At 41.4% G+C, this 27,368-nt stretch overlaps 1 protein-coding gene across 2 annotated transcripts; it reads right to left on the bottom strand.

Annotated features, from left to right (window-relative positions):
* Window positions 1-272: 272 nt before the first annotated feature.
* On the bottom strand, window positions 273-26,788 carry CA5A (carbonic anhydrase 5A). Of its 2 annotated transcripts, none has more exons than XM_065662471.1 (7): window positions 26,504-26,788; window positions 16,019-16,216; window positions 11,257-11,375; window positions 9,397-9,492; window positions 9,167-9,229; window positions 7,163-7,318; window positions 273-4,255 (listed from the first exon to the last, which is right to left on the bottom strand). In XM_065662471.1, the coding sequence occupies exons 1-7, from the start codon at window positions 26,631-26,633 to the stop codon at window positions 4,076-4,078; spliced, it is 942 nt and encodes a 313-aa protein (XP_065518543.1). In that variant the 5' UTR covers window positions 26,634-26,788; the 3' UTR covers window positions 273-4,075. The 2 variants fall into 2 exon arrangements, with proteins under 2 accessions (XP_065518543.1, XP_065518544.1); XM_065662472.1 differs by lacking the exon at window positions 26,504-26,788 and adding an exon at window positions 17,583-17,780.
* Between the last annotated feature and the right edge of the window lie 580 nt (window positions 26,789-27,368).

Below are 27,368 nucleotides of genomic sequence, written 5' to 3'. Positions count from 1 at the left end.
CCAGGCAAATACAGTCATTGTATAAAGGAACATAAAAGCTAAAAACCAAACCAAACCAAACAAAAACAAAAACAAAAAAACCAAAAAAAAAAACAACAACCCACAAAACCAAAGAAAAACAAACACCCCCCAAAAAAAAAACCCACAACAAAACCAACAAAAAAACTCTAAACCCAGCAAAATAATTGTAACAGAAAATCCCCGTAAAGCTTATTTTTGTAGCACAGTAAATCTTTTTCTAGGTTGTCCCTGTATTCAGATATTTGTGTTGAAATTGATTTCTTTTTTGTCAGTATACTCAGATGTGATTTTATCTAACTGTGTACAGAGAAGAGCTTATCAACTGCATGATTGGATAAAGCACCTATTCTCAAAAAAAAAAAAAAAAAAATCCACAATAGTTTAAAAGCAAATCTCTATGAGAATTTTAAACAGATCACTGAAAATAGACTGTTCAACATCATCTCTGATGGATGCATGGTGGTGAGGACGTTAAAAAGATTTACGCACCTAGGAAAACAATTTAATTCAGTGGAACAAACCTAACTATTGAGAACTCAGTTGGATATGAGGAAACTACAGCATTAAGAAGCATTAAACAGTCACACTGTAGCAGTTCCCTAAGAACAAAGTATGTATTTTGTATCTGCATATGCTAAGAAAGTGACATTAACCACTGAAACAAGCTCAGTGGATAAAAGGTACAGAAAACCTCTCGAAATTACCACAGCAACTAAAAATTTTTGAGCAATTGCATGAAGCTTTTTAAGACCCATTCATGTATGACAGGGGTATTAGTGCAGGCTACCTACAGCTATCTTAGGGCTGCTGAGTCACCTGTATTTTTAAATGTGAAAGCAACATTTAGATGTCTTTACATTACAGTTTTTCTAACTGCTAATAATGAGTAGCAAAAAAATCTCACAGACAGACAAGATATATGCCAGCTCTGAATCACTGCCATCTTTTTACAGGATCCTCCTCAGAAAAACATTTGCAAGAACAGTGATGAAAAAAAAACCCTCAAGCTTAGCAACGTCTAGATCATGTATGTTCAGACAGAAAGTAAAAGAACTCTTTCCCTATTGCAGAGCTGCAAATATCCCTTCCAAATTAATTTTGGAACCTATCATTCTCTGACAAAGCCATCACTGATATGATTCTGCAGACATAGAGCATAGTAAAAAGTCTGATGACGCTAGAGACTGTATAGTTCAACCATTTGGTACAGATGGTGTAGTCTGACAAGAGTTAAGCCAAGACGGTTAACGTTCAACTAAGAGTAAGGGCTTGCAAGGGGTAATGAAACTGAAGGTACACTACAGTAAATATAAATTGCGATAGAAGGGAGATTTTCATACATTTACCATGTAGAGTCACTCTAAAGTTAAGTGGCCACATTTCAAATCCTCAAGAAGAAAGGCACAACTGTTGCAACATTAACAACAGCCTGAGGTAGAGCTATTAAAGCAGCAAAGGCAGGAACTGGGCACTTAACTGGTTAAACAAGAATTTTCAAAAGACTTTAATATCATCAGGGTCACACTAAAAAGTGTTAAAGTGCTTTTAAACTGAACACTTGGACTTAGAAAAGTATTGATTCTCAATCTCTGAATTTAGTATTGACAACCTGGTGCCCTGGCTTCACTTGTGCTGAATCACACCAGCAAGCAGTGACTTAGCTTACTGGCAGAAGCAGACCAAGTAAGAGCTGTTGTCCAAGACTCCTCAAATACAATCAATCAGGATTGCATCATAAGGTTACAGACAGATTTGCTCCTCATCAGAAAATCTGACCATAAATTTAGGACATGAACTTCATGCACAGGCACACTGTTAAATACAGTAAAGCATTAAAAGCCAGTGAGAAAGGTGCTCTAGAGAAAATGATGGCTAGTAGTAGTAGTAGGCTTCAGAGGTAGGTAATACTTGTGGCAATTGGGCTGTAACTCAATAAGGCTGCACAGCTGGCAGCTTATACAACAATTTTGTCTGATCCCCAAATAAATTTCAACCACCACTTAACTTCGTTACTGTAAGGTGCTATAAATACATTCTGATCCCCAGTTGTCCTGAAGCTAAGTAGCCTATTTTATAGAAGTACATCAAAACAAAACACTGAAGAGTGCACTGGTGCTCTATGAGTTACTGAAAATAAATCTTTCAAGTATCTAAATGCCGCAATTTGTCCATGCTCTCCTAGCCCTGGGTTAGGTTTCAGAAACTGCTGTGGGTTTTTGTTTTTTTCCCCAAATGCCATTGGAAGGGTCAGCTGGGGCATATTTAATTTTGCTTTCCTTTGATGTTACCAGTTTCCTGGGATCAATTGAACATTTTTGCCATTCTTGAGATACTGGTGAATTCTCTTCTGCTCCGGTACATTAGTAATACAAAAAAGTCAAAGCTGACAAAGCTAAAAGCTTCTACATTTGTTACAGGGTTTTAGAAAAAAGTCTTCTGGCTTAGGATGTAAATAGAATGGACATTATGTGGCAACCATATCAAACATGGATCAGAGGGTCAATAGAATGGAAAGAGGTTAGATCCTGTAAGGCATTTTTTCCCTTCTCCTCTTGCCATCCTAAGCACAAAGCAAAAACGAAGAAGATAGAATGTCTCTGTATATATGACTAGAGAAGCTAGTTCTCTTCCCAAACCTCAAACAATTCCACAAAAGGACCTGATCAGTATTAATCGCAGAATCACAGCGTGGTTAACGTTGGAAGGGACCACTGGAGGTCATCCTGTCCAACCTCCTTGTTCAAGCAGGGTCACCCAGAGCACATTGCTCACATTGTGTCCAGATGGCTCTTGAATTATCTCCAGGGAAGGAGACTCCACAACCTCTCCAGGCAACCTGTTCCAGTGCTCAGTCACCCTCACAGTAAAGAAGCTCCTCCTCATGTTCAGGTGGAACTTCTTGTGGTTTAGTTTGTCAGTTGCCTCTCATCCTGTCTTCTGACACCACCAAGAAGAGTCCTGACACCCTGCCCTCAGATACTTATACATTTATCAGATCCCCCTGAGCCTTCTCTTCTCCAGGCTGAACACACCCAGCACCTTCAGCTTTTCCTCATAGGAGAGATGCTCCAGACCCTTCATCATCTTAGTGTCCCTTCACTGGACTTGCTCCATGAGCCCAAACTGGACACAGTACTCCATGTGAGGCCTCACCAAGGCTGAGAAGAGAGAGAGGATTACTTCCCTCAACCTGCTGTTAATGCTCTTCCTCATGCAGCTCAGGACATCCATCTGCATTCTTGGCCACAAGGGCACACTGCTGCTGGCTCATGGATAACTCATTGTCCACCAAGACTCCCAGATCCCTCTCCTCAGAGCTGCTTTCCAGCAGGTCAGCCCCCAGCCTGGGCTGGTTCATGGAGTTATTCCTCCCAAGCTGCAGGGCTCTGCACTTGATGAATTTCAAAAGGTTCCTCTCTCCATCTCTCCAGCCTGACTAGATCCTTCTGAAGGACAGCACAGCACTGAGGAGTATCAGCCACTCCTCCCCATGGCAGGCACTCTATCCTTCCATCCAAATCACTGATGAGCAAGTTGAACGATATTGGGCCCAGTACTGACCCTTGGAGAACACTGTTAGTTATTGGTCCCCAATTAGACTTTATGCCACTGATTCACAAACCTAATACTTTTGACTTCTTCACACTTCCTGCTTGACAACATATTTTTAGTTGGGATTACTGATTTGTGCAAGTCACTTGAAAGAGCACTTAAAGAAAGAGCAATTCAGAAAAGAGGCAGAACAATTCAGAAAAGATCTCCTGCCCTTATTCTTCCTTTAGCTGTCAATATTTCCTTACTGATTCCTGTTTTAAAGCAAGGCAATTTGTTACAGGTTAATAATATTTACTTCTTAAAAAAAAAAAAAAAAAAGAAAAAGCTAAACTAAAATACTCCACAGCTTCTCTACTGAAAGTCAAATGGCACTTAGCAGAACTGAAGCTGGCTGGCTGTGGAACTGTTGTGACATACACTGAAGAAAAAGGAAAAATAATTGAAAAAAATGTCTGTTATAGCCAGGTACTGCAGTCTGGACTGACATTTCATGGGCCATCTATGGCCTCATCTGCTCGGCATGGTCCTTGGGCTGCTCTTCAGCATTCAAGAGATGCCTGCTTTGGAAGGATGAACGGATGGTTCGGTTCATTAGTGGCTGAAGAGGGCGAAAGTTGTCTACCATTCTCTTTTCTTCTTCACCATCTGAAGTAAAGAGCAGCATCCGAAACGCCTCCAGCTGAGAATGAGAAATGTCCAGTTTTGTGACTTTACTAACTGGAGAATTATTGAAGTTCACGACAAAACACAATCATTCACGCTTGGGTAACAAAATCAAAGGTATTATTACATTTGCATTCTGAGAAGTTTTAGCACAGACCTGTGGCACTTCTTTGTCACCTCCTGGTAAAGATATACCATTAGCCATATCAGTGCAGAAGATGAACTGTCAGTCATCTGCCATCTTTAGGCAAATTAAATCTGAAATGTGGCACATCTGAGATGAAACCGACTTCCAGAGATGGAACATATGCTGTCTTTAAATAAACCTCTCCAACCTTCTTAATTTACACCTTTTCTGGAGTTCTTTTAGCTTATACTGACGTGCATATGCTGGCACCCAGAAAAGATGGAAGCTCAACAAGCAACAATCTACACAGCTGTTATACTCAGTGGTTTCTAACTGGGGATTAAAATGAAGTATGCAGCAGGTCAGTCTTTAATGCTCACAAGGGCATTACAATGTCAAGTAAACTATAAGCCTTTCTATGCCATAAAAGAGCAAGAGTGAAAAAGAACCATGGAACAAAAACAAAAAGAAGAAAGAACAGAAAAGAAATGAAAAAAGTTTCAATTGCAAATAAGAATGCTCCATTATGCATTCATTTCTCTCTGCTCTGTTAACAGTCCTCAGTTTGTCCTGTCCTGTTCCTTTATGTAAACTAAAATATTAAGATCACATACATGACTATTCTTCAGAGTTTTAGCTTGGAGTATGACTTTCCAGATCATTAACTCCATACAAAATTGTATCACACTCGCCACCTCCCCCCCCCGCCCCGCAGTAAGTTCACAATTTGCCTCATGTCATTGCACTCACAATTACTAACCAAAGCCTCAAAATATAGAGACAATCATAGAATCATAGAACAGTTAGGGTTGGAAAGGACCTCAAGATTATCCAGTTCCAAGCCCTCCCTCCTCCCCTCCATGAGCAGGGACACCTTGCACTAAACCCTGTCACCCACGGCTCCATCCAACCCTGCCTTTAACATCACCAGGGATGGAGCATTCACAACTTCTCTGGGCAATCCATTCCAGTGCCTCACCACCCTCACAGTAAAGAACTTCTCCTTATACCCAATCTAAACTTCCCCTGTTTAAGTTTGAACCCATTATCCCTTGTCCTACCACTACAGTCCCTAATGAAGAGTCCCTCCTCAGCATCCTTATAGGCCCCCTTCAGATACTATACTAGAAGGCTGCTATGAGGTCTCCATACAGCCTTCTCCAGGCTGAACAGCCCCGACCTTCTCAGCCTGTCTTCATATGGAAGGTGCTCCAGCCCCTGATCATCCTCGTGGCCCTCCTCTGGATTTGCTCCAACAGTTCCATGTCCTTCCTATGTTGAGGACACCAGAATTGTACACAATACTCCAAGTGGGGTCTCACAGGATCAGAGCAGAGGGGCAGGATCACCTCCTTTGACCTGTTGGTCACGCTCCTTTTGATGCAGCCCAGGATACGGTTGGTTTCTGGGCTGCGAGCGCACACTGAAGCCAGCTCATGCTCAGTTTCTCATAGATCAACACCCCCAAGTCCTCCTCTGCAGGGCTGCTCTGGATCTCTTCTCTGCCCAGCCTGTACCTGTGCCTGGGATTGCTCCGACCCAGGTGTAGGACCTTACAATTGGCATGGTTAAACTTCATAAGGCTGGCACCAGCCCACCTCACAAGCGTGGCAAAGTCCCTCTGGATGGCATTCCTTCCCTCCAGCGTATCAACCGAACCACACAGCTTGGTGTCATCAGCAAACATGCTGACGGTGCACTCAATCCCGTGAGATTGCACAGATAATTCTCAGTGCCTCTTAAACCATTAAATAACAGATTTTGGGGGGTTGTTAATTTCTACTTGCTTTGCAACAACCTCCAAGACTTGTTCTATGCTGTAATGCCCTTCCAATTACTTCACAACTCTGAAAAGACAAAAAAAATCCTGAAAATTTACAACAAAAACACAATAGTAGTATAATTCCAATGAATCCTCCTTCTGATCATATTCTACGTGTCCCTACATCTACTCCATACCAAGGAATACCATCACATTGAAACATGAATTAGTAAAATTAAAAGCAACAGAGGGCCTATGGTGACAAGTTAGGGTTAGTCTCAGGATAGGCGACTGACCACAAACTTTTACACGTGAAATTACTTCCATAATACAAACAGTTGCTGAAAAATTTGTGTGTCCTTTTTAAAGGTGAATTAAAAAAAAAAAAAAAAAAAAAAAGGAATTCAAGGACAGTATAGCCAAATGTATTGAAAACATGCCCACAAAGGCAAAGGTGAAAACCCAATGGAAACTCACTATGGCCATCAGAATGGCATGTGAGGCACCCACCATCGCCTCTGTATTTTCAGACATCACACAAGAGAAGAACAGCAGATTAGCTCTTGCAGTCTTCACAAGATTCCTGTGCAAATGCACAACATGACTACCAAGAACATGTACACAAGGTCAGATTTTGGAATTTCACAAAACATGTCCTTCCTTCTCCCTCCCTAACACAAAAAGAGCTGCAACCTGGTAAGAAGAGCAAACAGAGTTCCAACAAATAACCTTCAAAGTTTTTAAGGGGCAGCTTCCAGCATAAGGCATTGTTTATCACTGATCAAGATAAAATTATATTGGAAAGCTGGAGAAACATCTTCAACTGCTTACTATAGAGTTCTTAAGTCTTTCAATATCAGCTGCTGTTAATGTCAGGATTCCTACCCAAATGCCGAGTGTGAAGCAGCCACCAATCTCTGTATTCACCGAGAATTACTGGTACTGATAAGCAACTACTTCTGTGCATCTTGCCCTCCATGGCAGGGAGGTAAAAAGGTATATGGTATAATTTGAAATGTAAGCATGAGATTTACCTGATTCTCATCAACCTCTATGGGCTGCTTCTTAATAATCCATGTGACTGATTCAGTAAGTGGGGGAGTAGTCAAAGAGCCCGCATAGGTCCAATAATCAGGGCATGAAGGTATCAAACAGGAGGGATCAAAGACATCAAACTCGATAACAGTGTCCTAATCCAAGAAAAAAAAAGAAGTTTTGAAAACTGTATTTCGAGGCAAAAAAAGAAACTTAAAAATATTAAAATATTCAAAACAATGTTAAATACTGTACATGTTATGTATGCATATGCAAAAATAGGTATTGTGACTATTAATAATGATCTAATAACATTATAATTTAAACCCTCATAAACTTGTACAAAATTGGTAAGCTGGGTTTGAGGCACTAGAGGCAGCTACTGAGTAGACAAAATTTAAATATTTCTGTTGTCCCCACAAGCCATTAGGAATTCAGGGCAGAAGAACAAGGAGTGCAAAGGAGCAACTGACTGTATCTTTGTGGAGTTAGAAACAAACAAGAACAAGAAAAAGAATAAACGAATAAATGATGGAATAAGTTCAGGTTGCTCTGCCAGATACACTTAATAGACTGCAAACAATAGTGCCTTTACTTTTCACCACATGATTTTAGGCAGCTGGATAAAGGAGAATGAAGTTTTATTTAAATCATATCAAGTATTCATGTCTCCACATTCATCTCCACAAGTGAGATACCAGACAGTAGGAGCTTCAGAGCCCATGATTTCCTACTTAAACATTTTACTTCTCTGGTACTTCCAGGATATACAGGCAATGCAGAAAAGGAAGACTGTGACAGGTTTTATCGGTTTCCCATTGAGAATGAAAAAATACTACAGTATAGGATTTTTCAACAATAGGGTGTTGGACAAGAGATTTTAGATGGGACCTTTCACTCTGCATGTGAGAGGAAGATGCAAATACATCAGAATGGGTATTATCTGACCTTCCTCGTCCTAAGCTGGGTAATGTTCCTCATTGTTCGGTGCTTAAGGCAGTGATAACTAGGGAACAAAGGTCTTCATACATTTCAAACCAAGTGCTGATGAGTTGCTGGGTGGCCCTTTGGAAATTAGATCCCTTTTGCAGCAGCCCACATGCGGCTTGAAGAGCCTTATATTTGACACTGTATTTTTCTTTTAAAGACCTTGGCTTTAGTTTCTTTCAAATTCACATGCTGTAAAATATTATATTCTCATCATGGGCGTAGGTCTTTAAGCACAGAACTGACTTGTTTGGCGTTTATCTGGCAGAATTTTACATCACTGCCATAAATATTTGGTTTATTTGGATTTTAGAAAATCCCTCCTGCGATAAATAATGGCACAGCGACTTCAACTGGATGCACTTACAAGCCAGCAAAATTCTTGATGTGTGCTTTCAAAAAACGAACGGGCCCCTGGGAGGAGCATGAGCTGCAAATGGGCACTTACAGAGACGCAGCACTCCCTCTCCTGGTAGAATGAGAAATCAGCTGTGAAGAAAATAGCGCCATTCCCCTAGCAGAAAACTTAAGAGAGTTTAAAATAAGCAAACAATAACCTCCTCAAATGCCAGGCAAAAATCAGAAAGCCTGAATTCCACAAGAAATAAATTATCGCTCTACACAGCACAGCAAATTCTTTCCAGTTAAATGACATACAAAAACTAAACCAATGGCACCTGCTTTCATGGAAGTGGAAGGGCAGGCGTCAATGAAGTGTCAGTGAGGGCCAGTGTTAAACATGAGCCTGCCATTCTAAGGATATACAATCTGAAGAGCATAATTTCTTAAAACAAGGGTTTGGAAAGCTTAAAGTGTACAATTCCTCTTTAAAAATTAGCTTTCCTCCCACCTTCAGGACAGCCAACAATTTATCCAAGGTGACAATCTGGCAGCCTACTGACATTTAAGGAAGAAAGCCTTTACAATTGTTTTGCTCTTCTTTAAGTATTCTTCACATTTAATGACTGCATTAGCTATGCTGAGTGACAACTGGTGGGACACTTAAAAATACTTACTTTGTGTTTAACTGCTGGCAAGGCATCAACCAGCGTCTGCAGCCCTTCATGAAGTGCTCCTAGCTGCAGAAGACAGACAGGAGTTACAGAATCATTAAGCTGACATTCTACATTATCTACCTTAATCAGTATTTCTTGAAAACAACAACAATCTAGAGGTATTTTGTCCTAAATTGGTCTTAACAAAATAAAAAGGCATCGTTACAGCATATTACACAAAGCGAAATTACCTTTAAAAACACTCCAATTACAGCCAAGCCGTTACCTTCCATTACAGCTTCTTCAAATGTTGGGTACACAACGGCATTCCAGTGTACTAAATGCAACTGAAATATAAATGAATGAGAAATTAACACGTGCACAGAACACAGCAATGGTATCAAGAGACTTGACTCTTGATCTTTGCTATGTTTGGTCCCTGGCAATTTGAGACACTGCAGTGAGCTACCTCAGAACTCATACAGCACGAAAACGAGAATCAAAGTGGTGTTGGGAAAGAATGTGCTTTTTTCATTTGGTTTTTTGTTTGTTTTTTTGTTTTGTTTTGTTGTTTGGTTGGTTGTTGGGTTTTCTTCTTTCTTTTTTAAATAATAGCCAAAGACCCATAAACCACACTTCACAAATATGAAAGGGATTTTGTCTGTGGGAGACTAATTACAGGAAGGCTAGTTAAAAGCACAAAAAAGGCTTAGTATACCCGGAACTGAAGGACACTAATTTCTTAACAGGAATGGTACAGAGCATGCTACTCTGCTAAAGAACATTCTCCTGCACATAATAAGCTTCCTCTGCATTGCTTACAGTCCAATACAAGCACTCCATTAAGGGGTTTTGTGTATTGAACAGAAACCCAGAACGAGCCCCAGAACCTGGGGACTATAACTTGCTGTTAACAAATACCTTGAAAAGCTAACAGGCATAATTCTGAACACATTCACAGAAGAGAAACACCTTCTCAAAAATCACCATTTTTCAAAATTCTCAATCTTTGGCATGTTACTGTGTTTGTATCTGTCATATTTTCCTCTCTGAGCAAATTAATCTATATTCATCCCCATTGGCTCCATCCTTTTTATTGACTCTCCTTCTGCCTCAGTAGTTACTTACTCACAAAAGTTTTGCTGCTCTAATGATTGCTTAGGAATTGAAAACACAAAATAAAGTGATCATGATAACTGCTATATTACCATAGAACTCTGCTGTATGTTATTCTAACACCTTAAGAAACACATAAAAAACTGCTGACAATTGGAAATAACCTTTAACATTATCTGGGGCTCTGTCTACACAAGACAATTGTATACATGGAAAGCAGGATCAGGCCTTTTCATTTACAGGTATGGGTGTGACAATCTTTCATTTTCTCTTTAAATATGTATTTTTAAAAGAGTATTCAGTATGTGCTTTGTGTATCTCCGGAAGCATTTAGTAACAGTTGTGATTTTAAAGCAGTAAGGATTGAAGATTTCAGGCCCACTACAGACAGCAGCTGAGATGCAGGGCATTCACAGTACTCCCAAGAAAATGTGAACTCACAGCTTACAGCAGAGCTCAGAGGTAAAGCACCTACATTGTTTTTATTGAGATCTGAGCTTGCACACTTACCTCAGTAATTGCTGCCCACCTGATCTGCATCGTATTAGCTGGGACCTGGGAGTTCATTAAGACCCAATTGCACCCTCAGTCTGCTTTCTGTTTCATCCTTTTCCCCTTTAAAAGGGGGAAGGACAAGCAGAGTTGTGCCACTCCATCCCTACAGAGCTGGAATATCAATGATAATTCACTGCCTGCCATTGGCTTGTCCGGCAGCTACCCTCAGGGCCATCCAGGGAGAAGAAAACATTAACTGAAACTTTCAGTAATGGGGCCAATGTTCAGTTTTAAGACTGTGTTCTCCAGAAAACAAAGTGAATGTGAACTTACTAATAAAATGGTGGATGAGCTCTGGCACCTATCAGGTCTGATGTTTATCAGGAAGCTTTAATGCTTAAAACTTGGAATTTTGTAGCTTGCGATAAAGTCACAGACAGCCTGACACCCAGGCTCCAGTCCCCACAAGCATTTGCATTGTTCAGCATTTTATCTCATACCTCTGCTGGGTAAAATTTACAGTCAACTGTGTGCTCCGAACCCCAGTCATTTATAGCTCCCCAATGGAAGTGGAACTGCTTTAGCCTGTATTGGTTTTCCAAGGGACCTCCATCAATTACTAAAAACCAAAACAAGACACACATATTAATAAACATGATTTAGAATTGTCCAGACAACTAACACAGCAAGATCTTCTTTGAAATAAACTTGCCCAGTGAAAAGATCAGGTGGAGCAATTTGCCTTAACTGGAACAGTCCCCTAATGCTTGGCTACTTGTACACTTTACTTTCATACAACAAAATTGTGCAAGCAAACACACCATTTCCCCCTGCAGTATGAATCAACCACATCAAACTGAAGATAAGCTAAATAGTTCCCTCATCCATCTCCCCTCAAGAGAATTTTCTCCTCAGTTCACATCCAGTTTGGCAGAGTGGTGACTACATGATATGATCTATCCTCTTCTCTTTGAGCAGGCATATGAGAACTGCCTTATCCCAAAGAAACGTGTAATGACAAAGCAATTAATACATCTATTAAATGACATCCCAGCAAAGCCTCAGCATCTATGAAAAACATTCAAATTTCCCATGACAAGACTTCAAAAATCCAATTTTGCCAGAAAAATCAGCATACTGTGTCAAACATTCAGTTCTGCTGTTCTTCAAGTTACAAATGTCCAAACACACTATTTTGCTTCAATACAACTTTCAGACTTCATAACCAGTGTTAAAGGTTTTCTGCACAGCCAGAAATGTATTAATATTGTGCCTACTGTGAACTGTTCAAACTATACTCCATAAAATATCTATGTGCAAGATTCTGAGTTTCTGGAAGCTTTTATGCACTTTTTAGCCATGAGTACAGGTAAAAATGGAGTTTGCGCTCCCGATTTCAGAAGGCCTCTCATCATTTTGCAAATACACGAATGAAAAACTCTGGGTATAGTTTTTCTATTTACTGTCGGGTTTTACTCATTTCTTCCTAATCAAGCCAGGAACACGCTGCAAAGCCTTCTTCCTGCTGCTGCTCAACCCAGGACATTACTACAAGACAGCACCTGGTAAATGAGAGACCATTATTACTTCCAAAGGGCTAAACAAATATGCAGCTGTAAAGTCCCATTTGCTGATTTTTACATAACTGTATGTCATGGTTAAATTTGATAGCAAACCAACGTATAAAGTACATAATCTCACACTATTTGAGCAGAAGTTAACCACTTTAATGCTAAGGAGAAAACAATGAAAGGTATTGAGAACTTTTCTTGGTTTTGGTTTTTTTGTTTGTTTGTCTTGGTTTGGTTTTTTTTGGGGTGGTGGGGGGTGGTGGTGGTGGTGTTGTGGTTTAAGGCCTGCCGGCAAGTCACCCATGCAGTTTCTCTCTCCCTCCCCTCTTTCTTCCCTTCCCCCCCACCCTTGCGGAGGGATGGGGAGGAGAATCGAAAGAATGCAACTCCCACGGGTTGAGATAAGAACAGTTTAGTAACTAAGGTATAACACAAATCACCCCTGCTACCACCAATAACAATAACGATAAGGGAAATAACAAGGAAAGAGAATACGATACCACCTGCCAAAACGAGCCCAGCCGAGCAGTGAGTGCCCTTCTGGGTAACTCCCAGTTTCCTCCTGGGCATGAGGTGCTGTGGTATGGAATACCTCTTTGGCTAGTTTGGGTCAGGTGTCCTGTCTCTGATTCCTCCCGGCTTCCCCTCCTCCCTGGCAGAGCATGAGACTCACAAAGTCCTCGGCCAGACCAAACATTTGAGCAGTAACTAAAAACATCGGTATTATCAGCACTGTTCCCAGGCTGAAAGTCAACAACACAGCGCTGCACCAGCTACTAAGAAAGAGAAAAAATGACTGCTACTGCTAAACCCAGGACAGGTATTTTGTTTGTTTTATGGGTTTTTTTATGAAAGCCAGCCATTTGAAATTCTAACTAGGTAGGCCTGCTTGTGATAAAAGAGTAAGCTAATGTCAATTAATTGACATTTATTTCATCTGCTGCTGCTGAGCCTTTAGCAGAAGTGCAATACTGACCGTCACTGAAAAATCACGATGCAGAAAGGTAACTTAAAGGGACAGAATGAAGATCTGGCCCACTGCAAAGTCCTTCAGAATTAAAAGTCTCTGTGCACTAAGACTACCCATTCCTGATTTTGTGATGATGCAAACCCACAAGCAACTACATTCATGTTAATAATCCCATTTACTTGAATGTTTGCCTCATGAGTAAAGTCAGGCAGAGGGGACACATGTAGAAAATCAGGTTCCTGTAGTGGACACCAGAAAGTGACAGGAAACAAACAGGAATTTACAGTCCCTTTACAAACATTTTTCCCATTTCATTTCCTCTCAATTCACCAGTCTTGAAAATTTCAAAACAAAACAGAAGTCTAAAGGAACTCTAACAACAATCAGCAGAAATAATCACATCAGCTTCTTTTCACTGTAACCCTGGATCTGTTTGTCTCATTTCCTTGCAGCAGATGGCATTCGTGCACACAGACAGGACCACACTCAGTACATACCTTCCCCAGACCCTCTTTTCTTCATCTTCCTGATCTGCTCATAAGCAAACACCCCATGGCAGCACTACCTTCATTTTTTTGCCCAAGTCTTGATTTGCCTCATCTCAGGAGTTGGGCATTTTTGTCTATCCTGGGTGCATACTTCATTTTGTCTTTTTCATCTTCTGTTTCAATTTTGTTGCTTTGCTTTATTCCTATGCTTCCTTCTCTGGATTTCTATTATTGTTAGACAGAAGCTGGCAGAAAGAAACATCAGAAATAGCAAGTAAAGACAGAAGAGACAGAGGAGAGAGGTAGGCACTTGAAAACCTGGTCATTTATACAGCAACATCTGTTCTTTCTCTGCCATTTTGGAGTCCTGTCATCTGTCACTGATCATTTCATGTCATCCTCCACTAGCCATCATCACCCTTCACTGATTTCAGTTCAAGGGAGATGATGATGATAAGCCAGCCATTCAGAAAGAGGCAGCAAGAATGCTTACACTTATATCTTTACCTCAAGTGTTCAGTCTTACAGATGAAGTGGGTAAGATTTTTCAGAGCTGTGATGCGCTCTGATTAGCCAGGCTCTGAAAGGCCAGCACCCCTCTCTCTGACTGACACTCCTGCTGCTTGCCTCTATGTCACAAAATATTATTCCTGTGCATTTAAACGCTGTGTGTTTGTTAGCTTCTGTGGCAATTCCCCTCCATTACATCAATCCTGGCAGGGAAAACAAAGAAATAAACAAAACAAAATAACTTAGTTATCCATCAAACTGCAAACCATTACACTTCGGGAATGCATCCTCAACAGATACTGGGATATGGCTGTATCAAGTAAAAGACTATTTAATTTTAAAAGACTGTTAAGTTAAAGAAAACCAATCTAAAGTTAGTTAGTTAAAATCACTGTTGAGCTAATAAGTGATGTCTCCATCTTAGTCTCTCCTCTGACCTACCTCACTTAATGCAGTAGCAGTTTGTACTGTAAAAACACAAGAGCAATACTTGGTTTCTTCACACATACAACAGCGCTCAAATGAACAAGGGCAAGAATATTCTCTGGTTGGAAACAAATATTCTGGGTGAACAGCCATAAACAAGAAAACAAAAAGAAACCCCAAATGTCACAAAAGCCTCAAAGCTCCATGCATTCCACCACTACCATTTTTGCTGTATTGTTTCATCAGCCTCTTTCAAAACATCAACCAAAAATACTGGTATTGTACAGACAAAGCACGCTGAAAGCTTCCCTCCCAAGAGCATTACTAAATCTCTTATGAAGTTCCAGCATCTCTCATGGTAAGCAACCACCTTCTAAATAGTTCTAATCAAACAGGTTAAAACTTCCCCCAATTTCTCCCTCCAGGACAAGTGATCAACATGAATCATGTGCTTCACAATATCCCTGACCAACTGCAACCAGTTCACCTACCTTTACTTCTTTATACACACCAGCAATATCTTTTGGTAAAGTGAACTTGTAAAAGGAACAATGGACAAAAACATCTGGAATTTGGTAGCAATATCTTCATTTTAAGTCACTTCACTCTGCTGAGCATTTCAAAAAGATATAGCTACTCAGGTCAGAATGCTTATTCAATTACTGGAATGCATAATTTGATTTTGCATGCATGAACTCCTGCTTATGCTAAAATTAACAGGAACACATGCACTTTCTGTTCCCTATGGCAGCAACTCAGTTTTATTCAATTTTCCAAGAGCTTATTGAGATAAGTGTGTATGCTTTCCAAACTTAAGTCATTTCGTTACTGGTTATTTCAAATGCATTAAATATATCTGTTAACCCTGCAAAAGAGATAAGTGGCAGATTACTATTTAATATCTTATACACTTCACTATTTAATAAAGTGTAATATGGAATCTCATTTAAAGTTAAGTAGATAAACACAACTGAAGCTTGACTCATGTAGCAAAGCTGTGATATTATGAGACCTAATAAAAAAGGCAGGGGATTAAGGCTTGTGCAATACGAGTAAGTCTTAACCTGCAACACAGGGTTTGTGCAGTGCCCATGGTAGTAAATACTTAGTAATACTTAGTAACAGTAAGGCCTGCATAGAACTTTTGTATTGCTGTTCCCGCCACTGTCAATGCTAAAGCATTCTTTTATTATACATTCATTTCCAACACTTCTCCTGAGGTTTTACAGCTTGCAAGCATTTCTCCTCTCTAAGCATTAATAAAGACATTAAACAGATTTTTCTGAGTTTTTCTTACTTGATCTATCAGTAGAATCATCAAACTCAACCAGGAATGAATAGCCGTTGTTCCAGATGTGAAGACACGTCGTTGGGTCGTAGCTGATTTTCAGAGGCTTCAGGAAGGGGTCATAAACACTGTCTCTCCACTGGATATTGATAGGAGACTGTCGGGTGCCTCCAGGAATTGTAAGTGGACTCTGCCAGAGTGGATGCACTGGAATATGATGAAGAGAGTCAGGCTCTAATGCACGATACAGAACTTCCAACTGAATACCTCAGAACTTTTTGGCAAGAGAAGGTGCTTTGGCATATTGGCTCCAAAAGCTAATTCAAGTCAGCTGATACACAGAAAAGTAAAAAAGATAATAACAACACATTCCAGTTGCATGACTCAAAGCCACACAGGGAAGTGCAGTAATCCAACATACAACTGTGTTGATACCTTACTGCATTTGCAAAGTGCTCTTCAAAGAAATTCTGTCCCCTTATTTCCCAGAAAACTCTTCTTTTACAGATGATTGATTTTAAAGTGGCTTCTGCTTTATAACTTTGCCTGACTCTCAGGACACCACTTCAGCTTTCGTCATACACTAGTACCATCAACTGACGTCAGCCTGTGCCAGACACAGGACAACTCCGATGAGAAAGCAAAATTATCCCCTGAAGGTGCTAGTCTTTTGCCTACATGTGCTTACAGGTTACACCACTGCTGAGGGTGTAGTGCCCTGAAGCAGCCATGCCCATATTGACCAAGACTGCTTTACACAATCAGGACCTACAGCTGATCCCACACCTGTAAAACCCCAAACTACCCACTCTGGGGTCTGCTTGGATACAGCTGCATGAATACAGCTTCTGCAGGGTTTTATTCTACTTCAAAGCAGAATCAAGATCCGTGTGGATGGGGAGCACTTGTGCACCTGCTGTCCCACAACACCGAGGAAACAGCAAGCAAGGGTTTTTGTGCTCTCCCCATTCACTGATGGAGAGGATCTCAGGCACTGTATTACTGCCTACTTCACTACATACAACTGCTCGGCGCCTTTTGCAAGGGGAAAATAAAAGCAAATTAAATCTTTTAACAAATCTCTCACATCAGGGGTGGCTAAACAAACTTCCCCTTCAGTTTCCTCAGCGAGGAGCAAACTTTATCGGCCCGTGCAAGGTCACCACGCACAGGTAAGGCAATACTCCCCCGAAGTGTCTCAACTCCCCGTTCCTGTTACTGCCATTTCCTTAAGTTCAGCGGAGGACCGGTCACTGACAAAGCCAACCTGAAGTTGGCGTCTCCGCCTTATCCAAACTTTCGAGGCACCGGCAGCCCCCCTAAGGACCGGGAAGCGACCGAGGAACATGGTCGCTGCCCATGCCCGAGCCCTGGGCAACCCGAGGGGGCGCAGCACGGTGGGCAGGAGGCGATGAACCGGGCGGGGAGAGCAAGGGGAGCGGGGGGGACATCGGGCTCCCCTCAGCAGGAGGGAGCTGCTCCGCTCGAGGGGCGAGGGCAGCGCGGGGCCGAGGGAGCCTGCGGCCAGGCGGCCCCCCTGAGGGAAGGGGCTCGGGAGGGCGGCAGCACTCACGGACGTCTCGCAGGCGGTAGGAGCAGCAGGCGCCCAGGCTGCATCGTCGCGTCCCCCGCCGTGAGGCAGCGGCCACCCAAGCGCGGCGAAGCAGCGGCAGCATCGCTGAGCAGACGGCGGAGCCGCCGGGTGCCACCGCCCAGCCCAGCCCGGCCCAGAGCGGCGCAGCCCCTTCCGGGCCGGCCCCCGGCCGCTGCGATCCCCTCAGGGGAGAAGGCGGTATGGCTGCCCGAGGCGAGAGGGTGAGGGCGGCGGGGAGCCGGCGGCTCCTTCTCCCTCGGGGTGGGGGGGACTGGCTTCCACCGGCATTTTATCCAGGGACAACGCTATGGAGGAAGCGGTAGATCTGTGTGTGTGTGATCGCCATTTTCCGTGGTCAGGCTGATCCCTGTGCCTGACTCACATCAAAAAATGTGTTTGCCCTGAGGGTGACAGCGTCACAGCTTGCTTGCGCACCTCAGAGGGGTTAGCTTTTATTCTTGTCTAGTTAAGTTTTACTCAAGCAGGAGGTTTTGGTTTCACCCGGCTGGAGGTGGGCTGGAGCGCGATCCCGCTCCCACAGGGATACGGGTGTCACTGTCCCAAACTGCACACGGGAAAGCTTGGGAAAAGTTACAATTATGGCCATTTTACCCAAATGCATGCAAAGGATGGAGGCCGAAACAGGCCCACCCCAGGATGGTTAAAAGGGGCCGATTCAACCGGGATTTGTGTGAAACCGCTTGAGACAGGTGGATGGAACGGGTTAAAACCTTGGTTACTCCTTGCCCCTTTTCCTCTGTTACAATTCCCAGTGAGGAACACAAAGGAAAGCCTGCAGAAAGCGGACTGAGTGAAAGTGCAGAGATGAAGCGTCCTCAGTTTTGCTGGGTCTGTTGAGCAGCCAGGAACAAACACCACACCTCAGCTCCTGGCCTTCATCTGCCCACCTCCTGTGAATCCTATTTCTTGGTTACTCTCTTAAAATCACTGTGCAAATTTGCATTTACCCTTGGGGGGTGTTTTATCTCCATAGGGCAAGTACTTCTGAATTTTCATGAGGAACCTGATGTAGCACTAAGAATGTTCTGCTGAAGTGGAGACAAGACTAAATAGAGTCAACAAAGAACTGTTTGCTCTAGTTCACAACGTTGTGTAAGAGGTTTCCATTGCATTCACTGTATAAGGTCTTTAGAGTACTCCTGAGTTGAGTAAGAGGTTGAAATCTGGCAAGTGATTTGCAGTGAGTGGCTAGGTGATGAGAAAACAGATCATTAGACATACAAACAGCTTGTGATCTTAGGATGCTTTACAGAATAGAATCACAGAATAGTCAGGGTTGGAAAGGACCTAAAGATCATCCAGTTCCAACCCCCCTGCCATGGGCAGGGACACCTCACACTAAACCATGTCACCCAAGGCTCTGTCCAACCTGGCCTTGAACACCGCCTGGGATGGAGCACTCAGAACTTCCCTGGGCAACCCATTCTACTGCCTCACCACCCTTACAGTAAAGAACTTCTTCCTTATATCGAACCTAAACTTCCCCTGTTTCAGTTTGAACCCATTACCCCTTGTCCTGTCACTACAGTCCCTAATGAAGAGTCCCTCCCCAGCATCCCTATAGGCCCCCTTCAGGTACTGGAAGGCTGCTATGAGGTCTCCATGCAGCCTTCTCTTCTCCAGGCTGAACAGCCCCAACTTTCTCAGCCTATCTTCATACGGGTTTGAATTTAATTTACTTCCTCCTTGCCGAGAATAGACCTTCTTTAAAGCACAGTCCTTTTTTGTATAGCAGGATTCAATTGCAAACATCATGAATTGTGGTTTGAGTCTCAATGTTTCTCAGGATGGTTAATGTACTATCTTCAACATACAGTTTCCTGTAACTTGAAGAGAAAGGTACTTGATGAAACTGAAAACAGTTGCTGCCCATAAATGCAGTTTTGCATTCAGGCTTAATTACAGTTTAATAGCCAATTGATCATGGTTGGGCAACTGTATTTAGTACAGGTCAGACCTGTCTGTTGCTGAAGCTACTTACGAGCAACAGGTAGCTCCTGGTCTTGAGGACAGCTCATAATGAGCTTCATGCTTAACTGCAGCAGGGAGCTCAGATGTAGCTTCAGGTATTGTAATATTCAGTATAAACAAGAGATACGGGGTTTTATTCTTACCTACCAAGGCAGGAATGACATTCCTTCACATTCCATTCTCCCATGATGTGTCCTCTAAATACAACTAATAATCTCGGGCAGTTTAGAAATCACATCTACTAAATTAACTAATGTGTGTATGCCCTATATCATAGTGTAGGTGCTTACTGCTGCAGAGCATAACCTGGCTTCTGCACAACTACCACTTTTCTGTGTGTTAAAAGCAGTTGACAAAAAAAAAAAAAAAGCCTCGAAATCCACTACTTTACACTGTGGCAATAAGATAGACAAACTTTGTAAAGCTTTCACGAATTAGATCCTGCAAGCTTTTGAAAATATGAAGTTTCTTATAGAGCTACTAAACTGAGCAGAATGAGTCATTTCTTGTGTGCTGAACAGCACAACCACAGGAAAGTTCTTAAGCTTGCGGAAACAATGGGCTGTTCTGGTGCAGAACTAAAAGAAAAATAACTTTGACCTGAACATTTTTGTTTCCCTTCTTAATCATTCACAGAATCTCCATCCAGTTTTCACATGTACATGCTATTTAAGTAAAACTTCAGCGTTTGATGAAAAAAACCTTTTTCTTCTCTAGGGGGTTAAAGAAACCACTTCAAAATACAAGCCCAGTGGCATTGGGATGGTTTGTTTTAGAAACTGCAGACAGAAAGGCAAAAACTACCTCTGCAAAAGGAAACCAAAGCTGAACCTTCTGCACAGCACTGAACTAGCATGGCCAAAATCTTTTCTCAAGCATTGCAGATACACAGTGTCTCCTTGGCCATGTCCCAGCTAGAGGTGGTTTGTGCAAGAGAGAGACATGGCTCTCAAGCAGCAAGCTGGGGAGAACAGTGGCAGCCAGAATTATAGTATCTCTGTTGTTCTCATGTTTTTCCAAAATTGCTACATTTCTGGACCATTTCCGAGGTTTTAGCTACATTCTTGTTCCTGAATGAGAGAGTTTTCTGTGTATAGGGAACACCAGAACCAGAAATCTGGCAATTGGCCTTCTGGATGAGTGATGCAGAATCTGAGTGGAAAGAGAAACTTCATCTATTAGGTCTGTTTTCAAACACACAAAGTTTAAATAAAAACAAACAAACAAAAAAAAAGGTGAGAATTAATTACTGTGCATTTTGTACCCCTTGCTTTACTCACACCTCATTTGCAATCAGCTCACTGAGGAAGGTTCTAGTTATCATTTATCTTTTCACATGCCATGTCCATGGCATTGTCTGAACAGTTCAGTAAACACTGTAATATAACAAGCATGAGCAAAATGTGAGTCACTCATGAAGAGAGATCTGCCACAAACAGACCTAATCTATGCTTGATTTATTTTATTTATTTAAAATCTTCCAGACAGACACAGTGATGCTCCATTTAATTTTATAGTGTTTGGAGGCTTCTTACACTTCCACTGTGTGTTTTTCTCCTTACCACTCCCAGCTGAAGTAGGTGTATAGAGCCATCCAAATAGTCCAAATCTTCATAATTATTTTCTATAATTAATTGCAGCTGTGATCTGTTTGGCGTAATTGTTAAAAAGTTCATTTGCACTGATATAAGTCTCAAAAGCTTTGGAGTGGGAATCAAGGTCCAGATGAAAATGTGGGTTGTGTATAATATTACCGGATTAGCATAATTCATAACACGATCTCCAAGAAAATATTTTGAAGGCCATAGTTCGATGGTAAAAATCCAAAATAAATTGAGTTAAATGAGAGGTTTTACTGCCAGTTTGCACTGTTGTAAACTTGATTTAAAACGACAAAATATTTTTCAATGTTTCATTTTTAATTTACCTTCAGGTGTCCTGGGGAGGAGAGAGTTCTCATGTATGGGTTACAGAATTAGAAGAATAGAGTATGAAAATTGGTGGTTGTCAAGTAAGAATGAGGGGTAAAATGACTCAGCTTCAGGAGACTCTAGTCTTTATGGGTTTAATCTTTAAAAAGAAAAGGAAAAAAATCCCAACCTGTTGGATGAAGCACTTTGGTTTGTTTACATAGGGACTTTCAAAGAAGCTTCACCCAGCTCTGAAGTAAAAGAGGGAGGACAGCATGGTGGACAGCATTCCTACTTGAAGGAAGTGCATTTTTGTCCTAAGCTGACCAGGGGCACTTTCCATAGCAACACATTCTGAATTTGAAAAATAAACCCAAACATATAACTGAAACTCAATAGAGAACCATTTTAAACTTTAGAAGAACGTGGCTCTGCTTTAGTCACTTGGATTTAATATTACAGAGGAAATCCAAAATAGGTTGATTTCTTTGAAGCTTTTTAGTATGAATCAAGATTTTGGAGGATAACAGTGATGGCTGGCTGAGGTCCGTTGTGACAAGGTGTTGAAATTTCTGCTGAACTGATGTCAGATTTGGACTGTGATTTAGGCCAGCTTATTGATAAACAGTCCAGTGCTTTTTATCAAATGGATGTAACTGACAGAGTACTCTAAGCTCTACAGCAAAGCAGCAGCAGATTGTGAAATGCTGAGCTTTTCTCTGCTTCCAGAATGTTTGGCAGAGATAGGAGGCTGGATGAGAAGGCAGTGGCTGAGGCTAAGTCCAGATAAGGAGGAGGTGATTCCAATTGGCAAGGTAAAGCAAACAGAGGCTTTATCTTTTCTGTATAAAAACATTTGCTGAAATTATGCATGCAGACTTAGTAGCTCAGCATGGAAAGGGCTTACAAGATCTCTCATGGACAATTTGTGTACTTTCTGCAATTGTATGTGCAGTCCTGGAGATGGCACACCTGGATTGTGTCATTTCTGTACTTCTACAATTCTTTTTTTTTAAAAAAACCTGAAGGATTCTGCTTTTCTTGTAACTTCTAAAAGGCTAAGAAAAAGAGAAAAATACATTGAGCTCTGTTTTGGCAACAACTGCTTGGGTGCTCTATAATCTTAAAATCCCTATGAAGAGCATTTCCAGCAACTCTCTATTGTATTAAAAGGCGCCTGAAACCACTGCCTCTCTGGTACAACATACTACAGAGCTTAGTACAGACATCCTCTGTGGTAGTCCATGTCACTAGAAATTCATACATATATGCCATGGTTCTCAGCCATGTTTCTGCAGTTCTTTCTTAGTGAAGTGCAGAAATATGCTTTTGTCTGTGTAAGGAGACAAGAGGAATCCAGAAAAGGCACTAGAAAGTGTCAGTCTTTGAATTGTTTAACTTATATCCTCAAAGCAAACATCTGAGTTAACTGCTGAGTGAGAACATCACCACACAGATCAGCATGAGACTGCTTCTGTGTGTGGGAAGGGTGAGGGGAGACAGATAGGAGATGAAGTTTGGGAAAATGGTGAGCTTCATATTGCAGACATTACCTAAGAAATCTACAGTCCAATTTTACCATTTCTTTGATCAAGTTTTTGTCATCAAAAGGGTTTTTTGTGAATAGCTGAATTTAATTGAATGTGCTTTTCTGCTCTGAATGGATGTTGTGCACAGGGTCTAGCCAGCAGATGGAGGAACCTACAGGCTGGCTTATTCAGAGCTGGTGTCTATTCACTGGCAGCTGAAACCAGCTATTCCAAAGATAGCCTTTCCCTGAATCAGTTTATTTTGGCATTTCCTGCATGAATGTCATGGAATAAAGAAAGATTTAAGTAATAAATAGCATCTGTCTTAAATTGAAAAGAGGAATGTGAGTAAAAAAAGATGGATAGCAATTGCAGTTAATTTAAACAGCAATGGTCTCATAATGGAACAGACTTGTGTGATCTCTTCCTGGAAATCTTGTTACCGTGAAGTGAGTTTCAGTTTCTCAGTACAGTTACCCAGGAACAACTGTCCATAGCAAAAATTACATCATTAACCCCTTAATGGAAACCAATGGGCCATGAGTAACCACAAAATAATTACTTTCTCCATCCTGTGTGGAGTTCTATGGATCTTGGCATTTCTCCAGTTTACCTTCTTACTCCACTGAGCATTTCAAATAATTTTCCTAGATCAGTAATTTCACTGATGAAACAGGAACGTAACACTTAATTGTAACACATTCCATTCCTTGAGTTTTTAATTCTATAGGCTATAAAGCTTAGTAGCATATTAAAACTGAGCAAGGAGCAGCATTAGGAACTGTCTAGAGGGATCCTGTGCTGCTGATTCATGGTTTCAATACTTTTTTAATGAAAGATATTTATTTATATTGTCTTGTGTGGCTTCTGAAATTGGAAATTGTTGGACTCACAATGAATACTCGCTTGCAATCTTCATGTCTTCAAGTATAAAAACACTGAATAAATAATGAATAAAAATACAGAGTCATGACAGAACTTTTTAACCACAATTACAGTGGATTATCTGGATTTTCCCTCTGAAGCAGTAATTCATATCCCTGCACATGATGAGCAGTATTGTATGAGCCCCAACACTATACTCACTGGCACAGCTTTAGTTTTAGCTGTTGAATTTCCAGAGCTCAAAAAGTCTGCTGATAAATTGCAGCTAAAGGAGTGATAAAGAGATTGCTTCCAACTATTAGAATATGTTCTCTCATATGCACATATTCTTATGTGGAGGAGATGCACAGTTGTACAGACTAATCAACATAATTGATATGAATTTGTTAGGAAAGCTACTATTTTATAAGGCTGAATCATAGTTTTCCTAAACATTACTGTACTGCTTTTCTTTGAATAGATGAACAATGTATTTTTCCTTGTCTTAATGGGAAAAAATGAAGTTGTTTGTCAGTGTTCAAGGCCACTTTGGACAGAACCTGAGCAATCCCAGGCACAGCTACAGATTGGGCAAAGAAGAGATTCAGAGCGGCCCTGCAGAGAAGGACTTGGGGGTGCTGGTCGATGAGAAAATGAACATGAGCCGGCAGTGTGCGCTCGCAGCCCAGAAAGCCAACAGTATCCTGGGCTGCATCAAAAGGAGCGTGACCAGCAGGTTGAAAGAGGTGATCCTGCCCCTCTACTCTGCTCTTGTGAGACCTCACCTGGAGCATTGTGTGCTGTTCTGGTGTCCCCAACATAAAAAGGACATGGAACTGCTGGAACAAGTCCAGAGGAGGCCACGAGGATGATCAGGGGACTGGAGCACCTCCCGTATGAAGATAGGCTGAGGAAGTTGGGGCTGTTCAGCCTGGAGAAGAGAAGGCTGTGTGGGGACCTAATAGCAGCCTTCCAGTATCTGAAGGGGGCCTATAGGGATGCTGGGGAGGGACTCTTCATTAGGGGCTGTAGTGACAGGACAAGGGGTAATGGGTTAAAACTTAAACAGGGGAAGTTTAGGTTGGATATAAGGAGGAAATTCTTTCCTGTTAGGGTGGTGAGACACTGGAATGGGTTTCCCAGGGAGGTTGTGAGTGCTCCATCCCAGGCGGTGTTCAAGGCCAGGTTGGATGAAGCCTTGTGTGGGATGGTTTAGTGTGAGGTGTCCCTGCCTGTGTCAGGGGGCTTGGAACTAGATGATCTTGAGGTCCTTTCCAACCCTAACTATTCTATGATTCTATGACGTGGTTTAGTGTGAGATGTCCCTGCCCATGGCTGGGGGGTTGGAACTGGACGATCTTAAGGTCCTTTCCAACCCTAACTATTTTATGATTCTACGATTCTATGTTTCTGAGCATGCTTATAAAGAAAAAAATAGTAGGAAAGGAAGTACAAGTTTAAGAGACTTTTCAGCTGTAGTACGAAAGCACAGAAAAGGGAAAAATGCTGTCAGGGACACATGTGTGATCATTTAAATATTGCATTAGGAATTAAGCTCTTTCTTGTGGTTGTTTCTCCAATGAAACAACTCAGTGCTAATCTTGCTTCTAGAATTAGGCATCTTCTAGATATTTAGAAGGCATCTTTTAAAAATGAAGGTATAAGTAAAAAAAATAAGGAACTGCTATATTAACAAATATTAGTAGATGGAAGTACCTGTTCTGGTTTAAGGTTTCAGGATACAATTCACATTTTCTATTCTAAGTAACAAGAAAAGAAAAAGAATATTTAGTCTAAGAACTTGGAAAAACTTTGCAAACACTGTATCTTTATAAGACCTGTTCTGACTTATTTCTGATGTGCTAAGTGTCACGGAAGCTTGCATGCTGTGTATTGCATAAAGCTTCCATGTCTACTGTGCACACTGAACTTGGCAGCCAATCTACCAGGTTTTTTGAAATGCTAGTCACTCAGTGGCAGAAAGAATTCGGCGTAGTCTTCAAAACGGATTTCCAAGTGTAAAGCTATTAAACAGTGAAAGCTTCTGAATATTTCTTCTAGCTTTCAATATTAACAAAGCCTTGTGCTTGTCTCCATTCTGCTTTGCTTTATATCTGCCACAAAACCATCTGTTTTCTCCTCACTTAAGTAAATACAAAATTTGTTGTTTGATAGTTTAAATGGAAGGAAATCACATCTCAGTATTCAAGGAAGGATCTGGCTGTTCTTTGGGAAAAGTAACTATGCTGAATACATAGACAGGGGGAAAAAATAGCAAACAAGAGGATTCCTAGATGTAAAAAATTACTCTTTACTATTGCTCCAGCTGACATTATCTGCACATGGGCAAGTAGACATGCAATCTCTGGCTGGCACCATCTTATCCTTAAATAAATTAATCAGTGTTTTAAATAACTAAATCTTTCACATCTTCTAGTAGTATCCTACATCTCAGGAAGCAATTCATTGCAGTTATCCTGTACACCATATTTGGAGAGTTTTGTGGCTTACATTTTTCACAATTAAAGACTGCAGTGTCTATTAAATTCAGAATCCCTCAGAATCAATTTGCCAGCACTATTTCAATAAAATGAAGCACACTTACATGCACCATTCCTGTTTTTATGAGTGGAGGTGGCCAGGCTGCAGAGTCGTGCTGGCACTGCTGGTAGACTACAGATAGTTTTCAGCTGCTTGTAGAAACGCACCAGGGTATTTGCCTTCAAACTATTCATTGCTATCACTTTGGCAGTTAAAATCTTCCGTTCGTCAAAAGGCCAGCGGAGCTCTTCAGAGTCCAGTGACCTATCAATACAAAGCAGAGGAAGAAAATCCTGCAGATACACAGCTTCAAGATAAGTGGAGGGTCTCCAGGCTGATTTTATAACAAATTCTGTGAGCACCCTTTCCTGGTTGGAGACGTGGAACTGACAAGTAGTTAATTTTCAACTTGTCCCTAGACTGCCTTCTTCATTGGCTCTGTATTTTGTTGGAGGACTGGCTAGTTGATGATTATTCTACATGCGCTCTCCAGCTTTTTTCTTATCTGGCTGGATGAGCAACTAAAGTGTTACAGAAACCACTCTTTTGTATGTAAGGAGAGGTTTCTTATCATGTCTTCATGCATACATGCTTTGAATAGCTGTGTATTTGAATACAGATAGCTAAGAACTGCTGTCTTTAACAGCTGTAATTCAGAGGACTGGTGACTGCTGAGACTGAGGAATTCACAGAAATCTAGTAGATCTATAAGGCTTGCCCACAGAATATGAAGACCAGCCTCATGCAGAGGAGTATTTTAGCTCTAAGCATGTGACACAGCATCACTGCAGCCTCAAGGTGAGGAATTTGTTCCTCTGAACTATCCCATGTCCCATTAAGAGGGATATTTTTGTATAGATTACAAATAGGAACAGGCATAAGGAACCCTAATTACTCTTCCTACTCACACACCCCTTTGACCCAGCTGA

This window comes from Lathamus discolor, chromosome Z, assembly GCF_037157495.1.
Source record: "Lathamus discolor isolate bLatDis1 chromosome Z, bLatDis1.hap1, whole genome shotgun sequence".
Taxonomy (NCBI): domain Eukaryota; kingdom Metazoa; phylum Chordata; class Aves; order Psittaciformes; family Psittacidae; genus Lathamus; species Lathamus discolor.
Note: the sequence above shows the minus strand (reverse complement) of the source record. Positions and strands in the feature narration are given on the sequence as shown.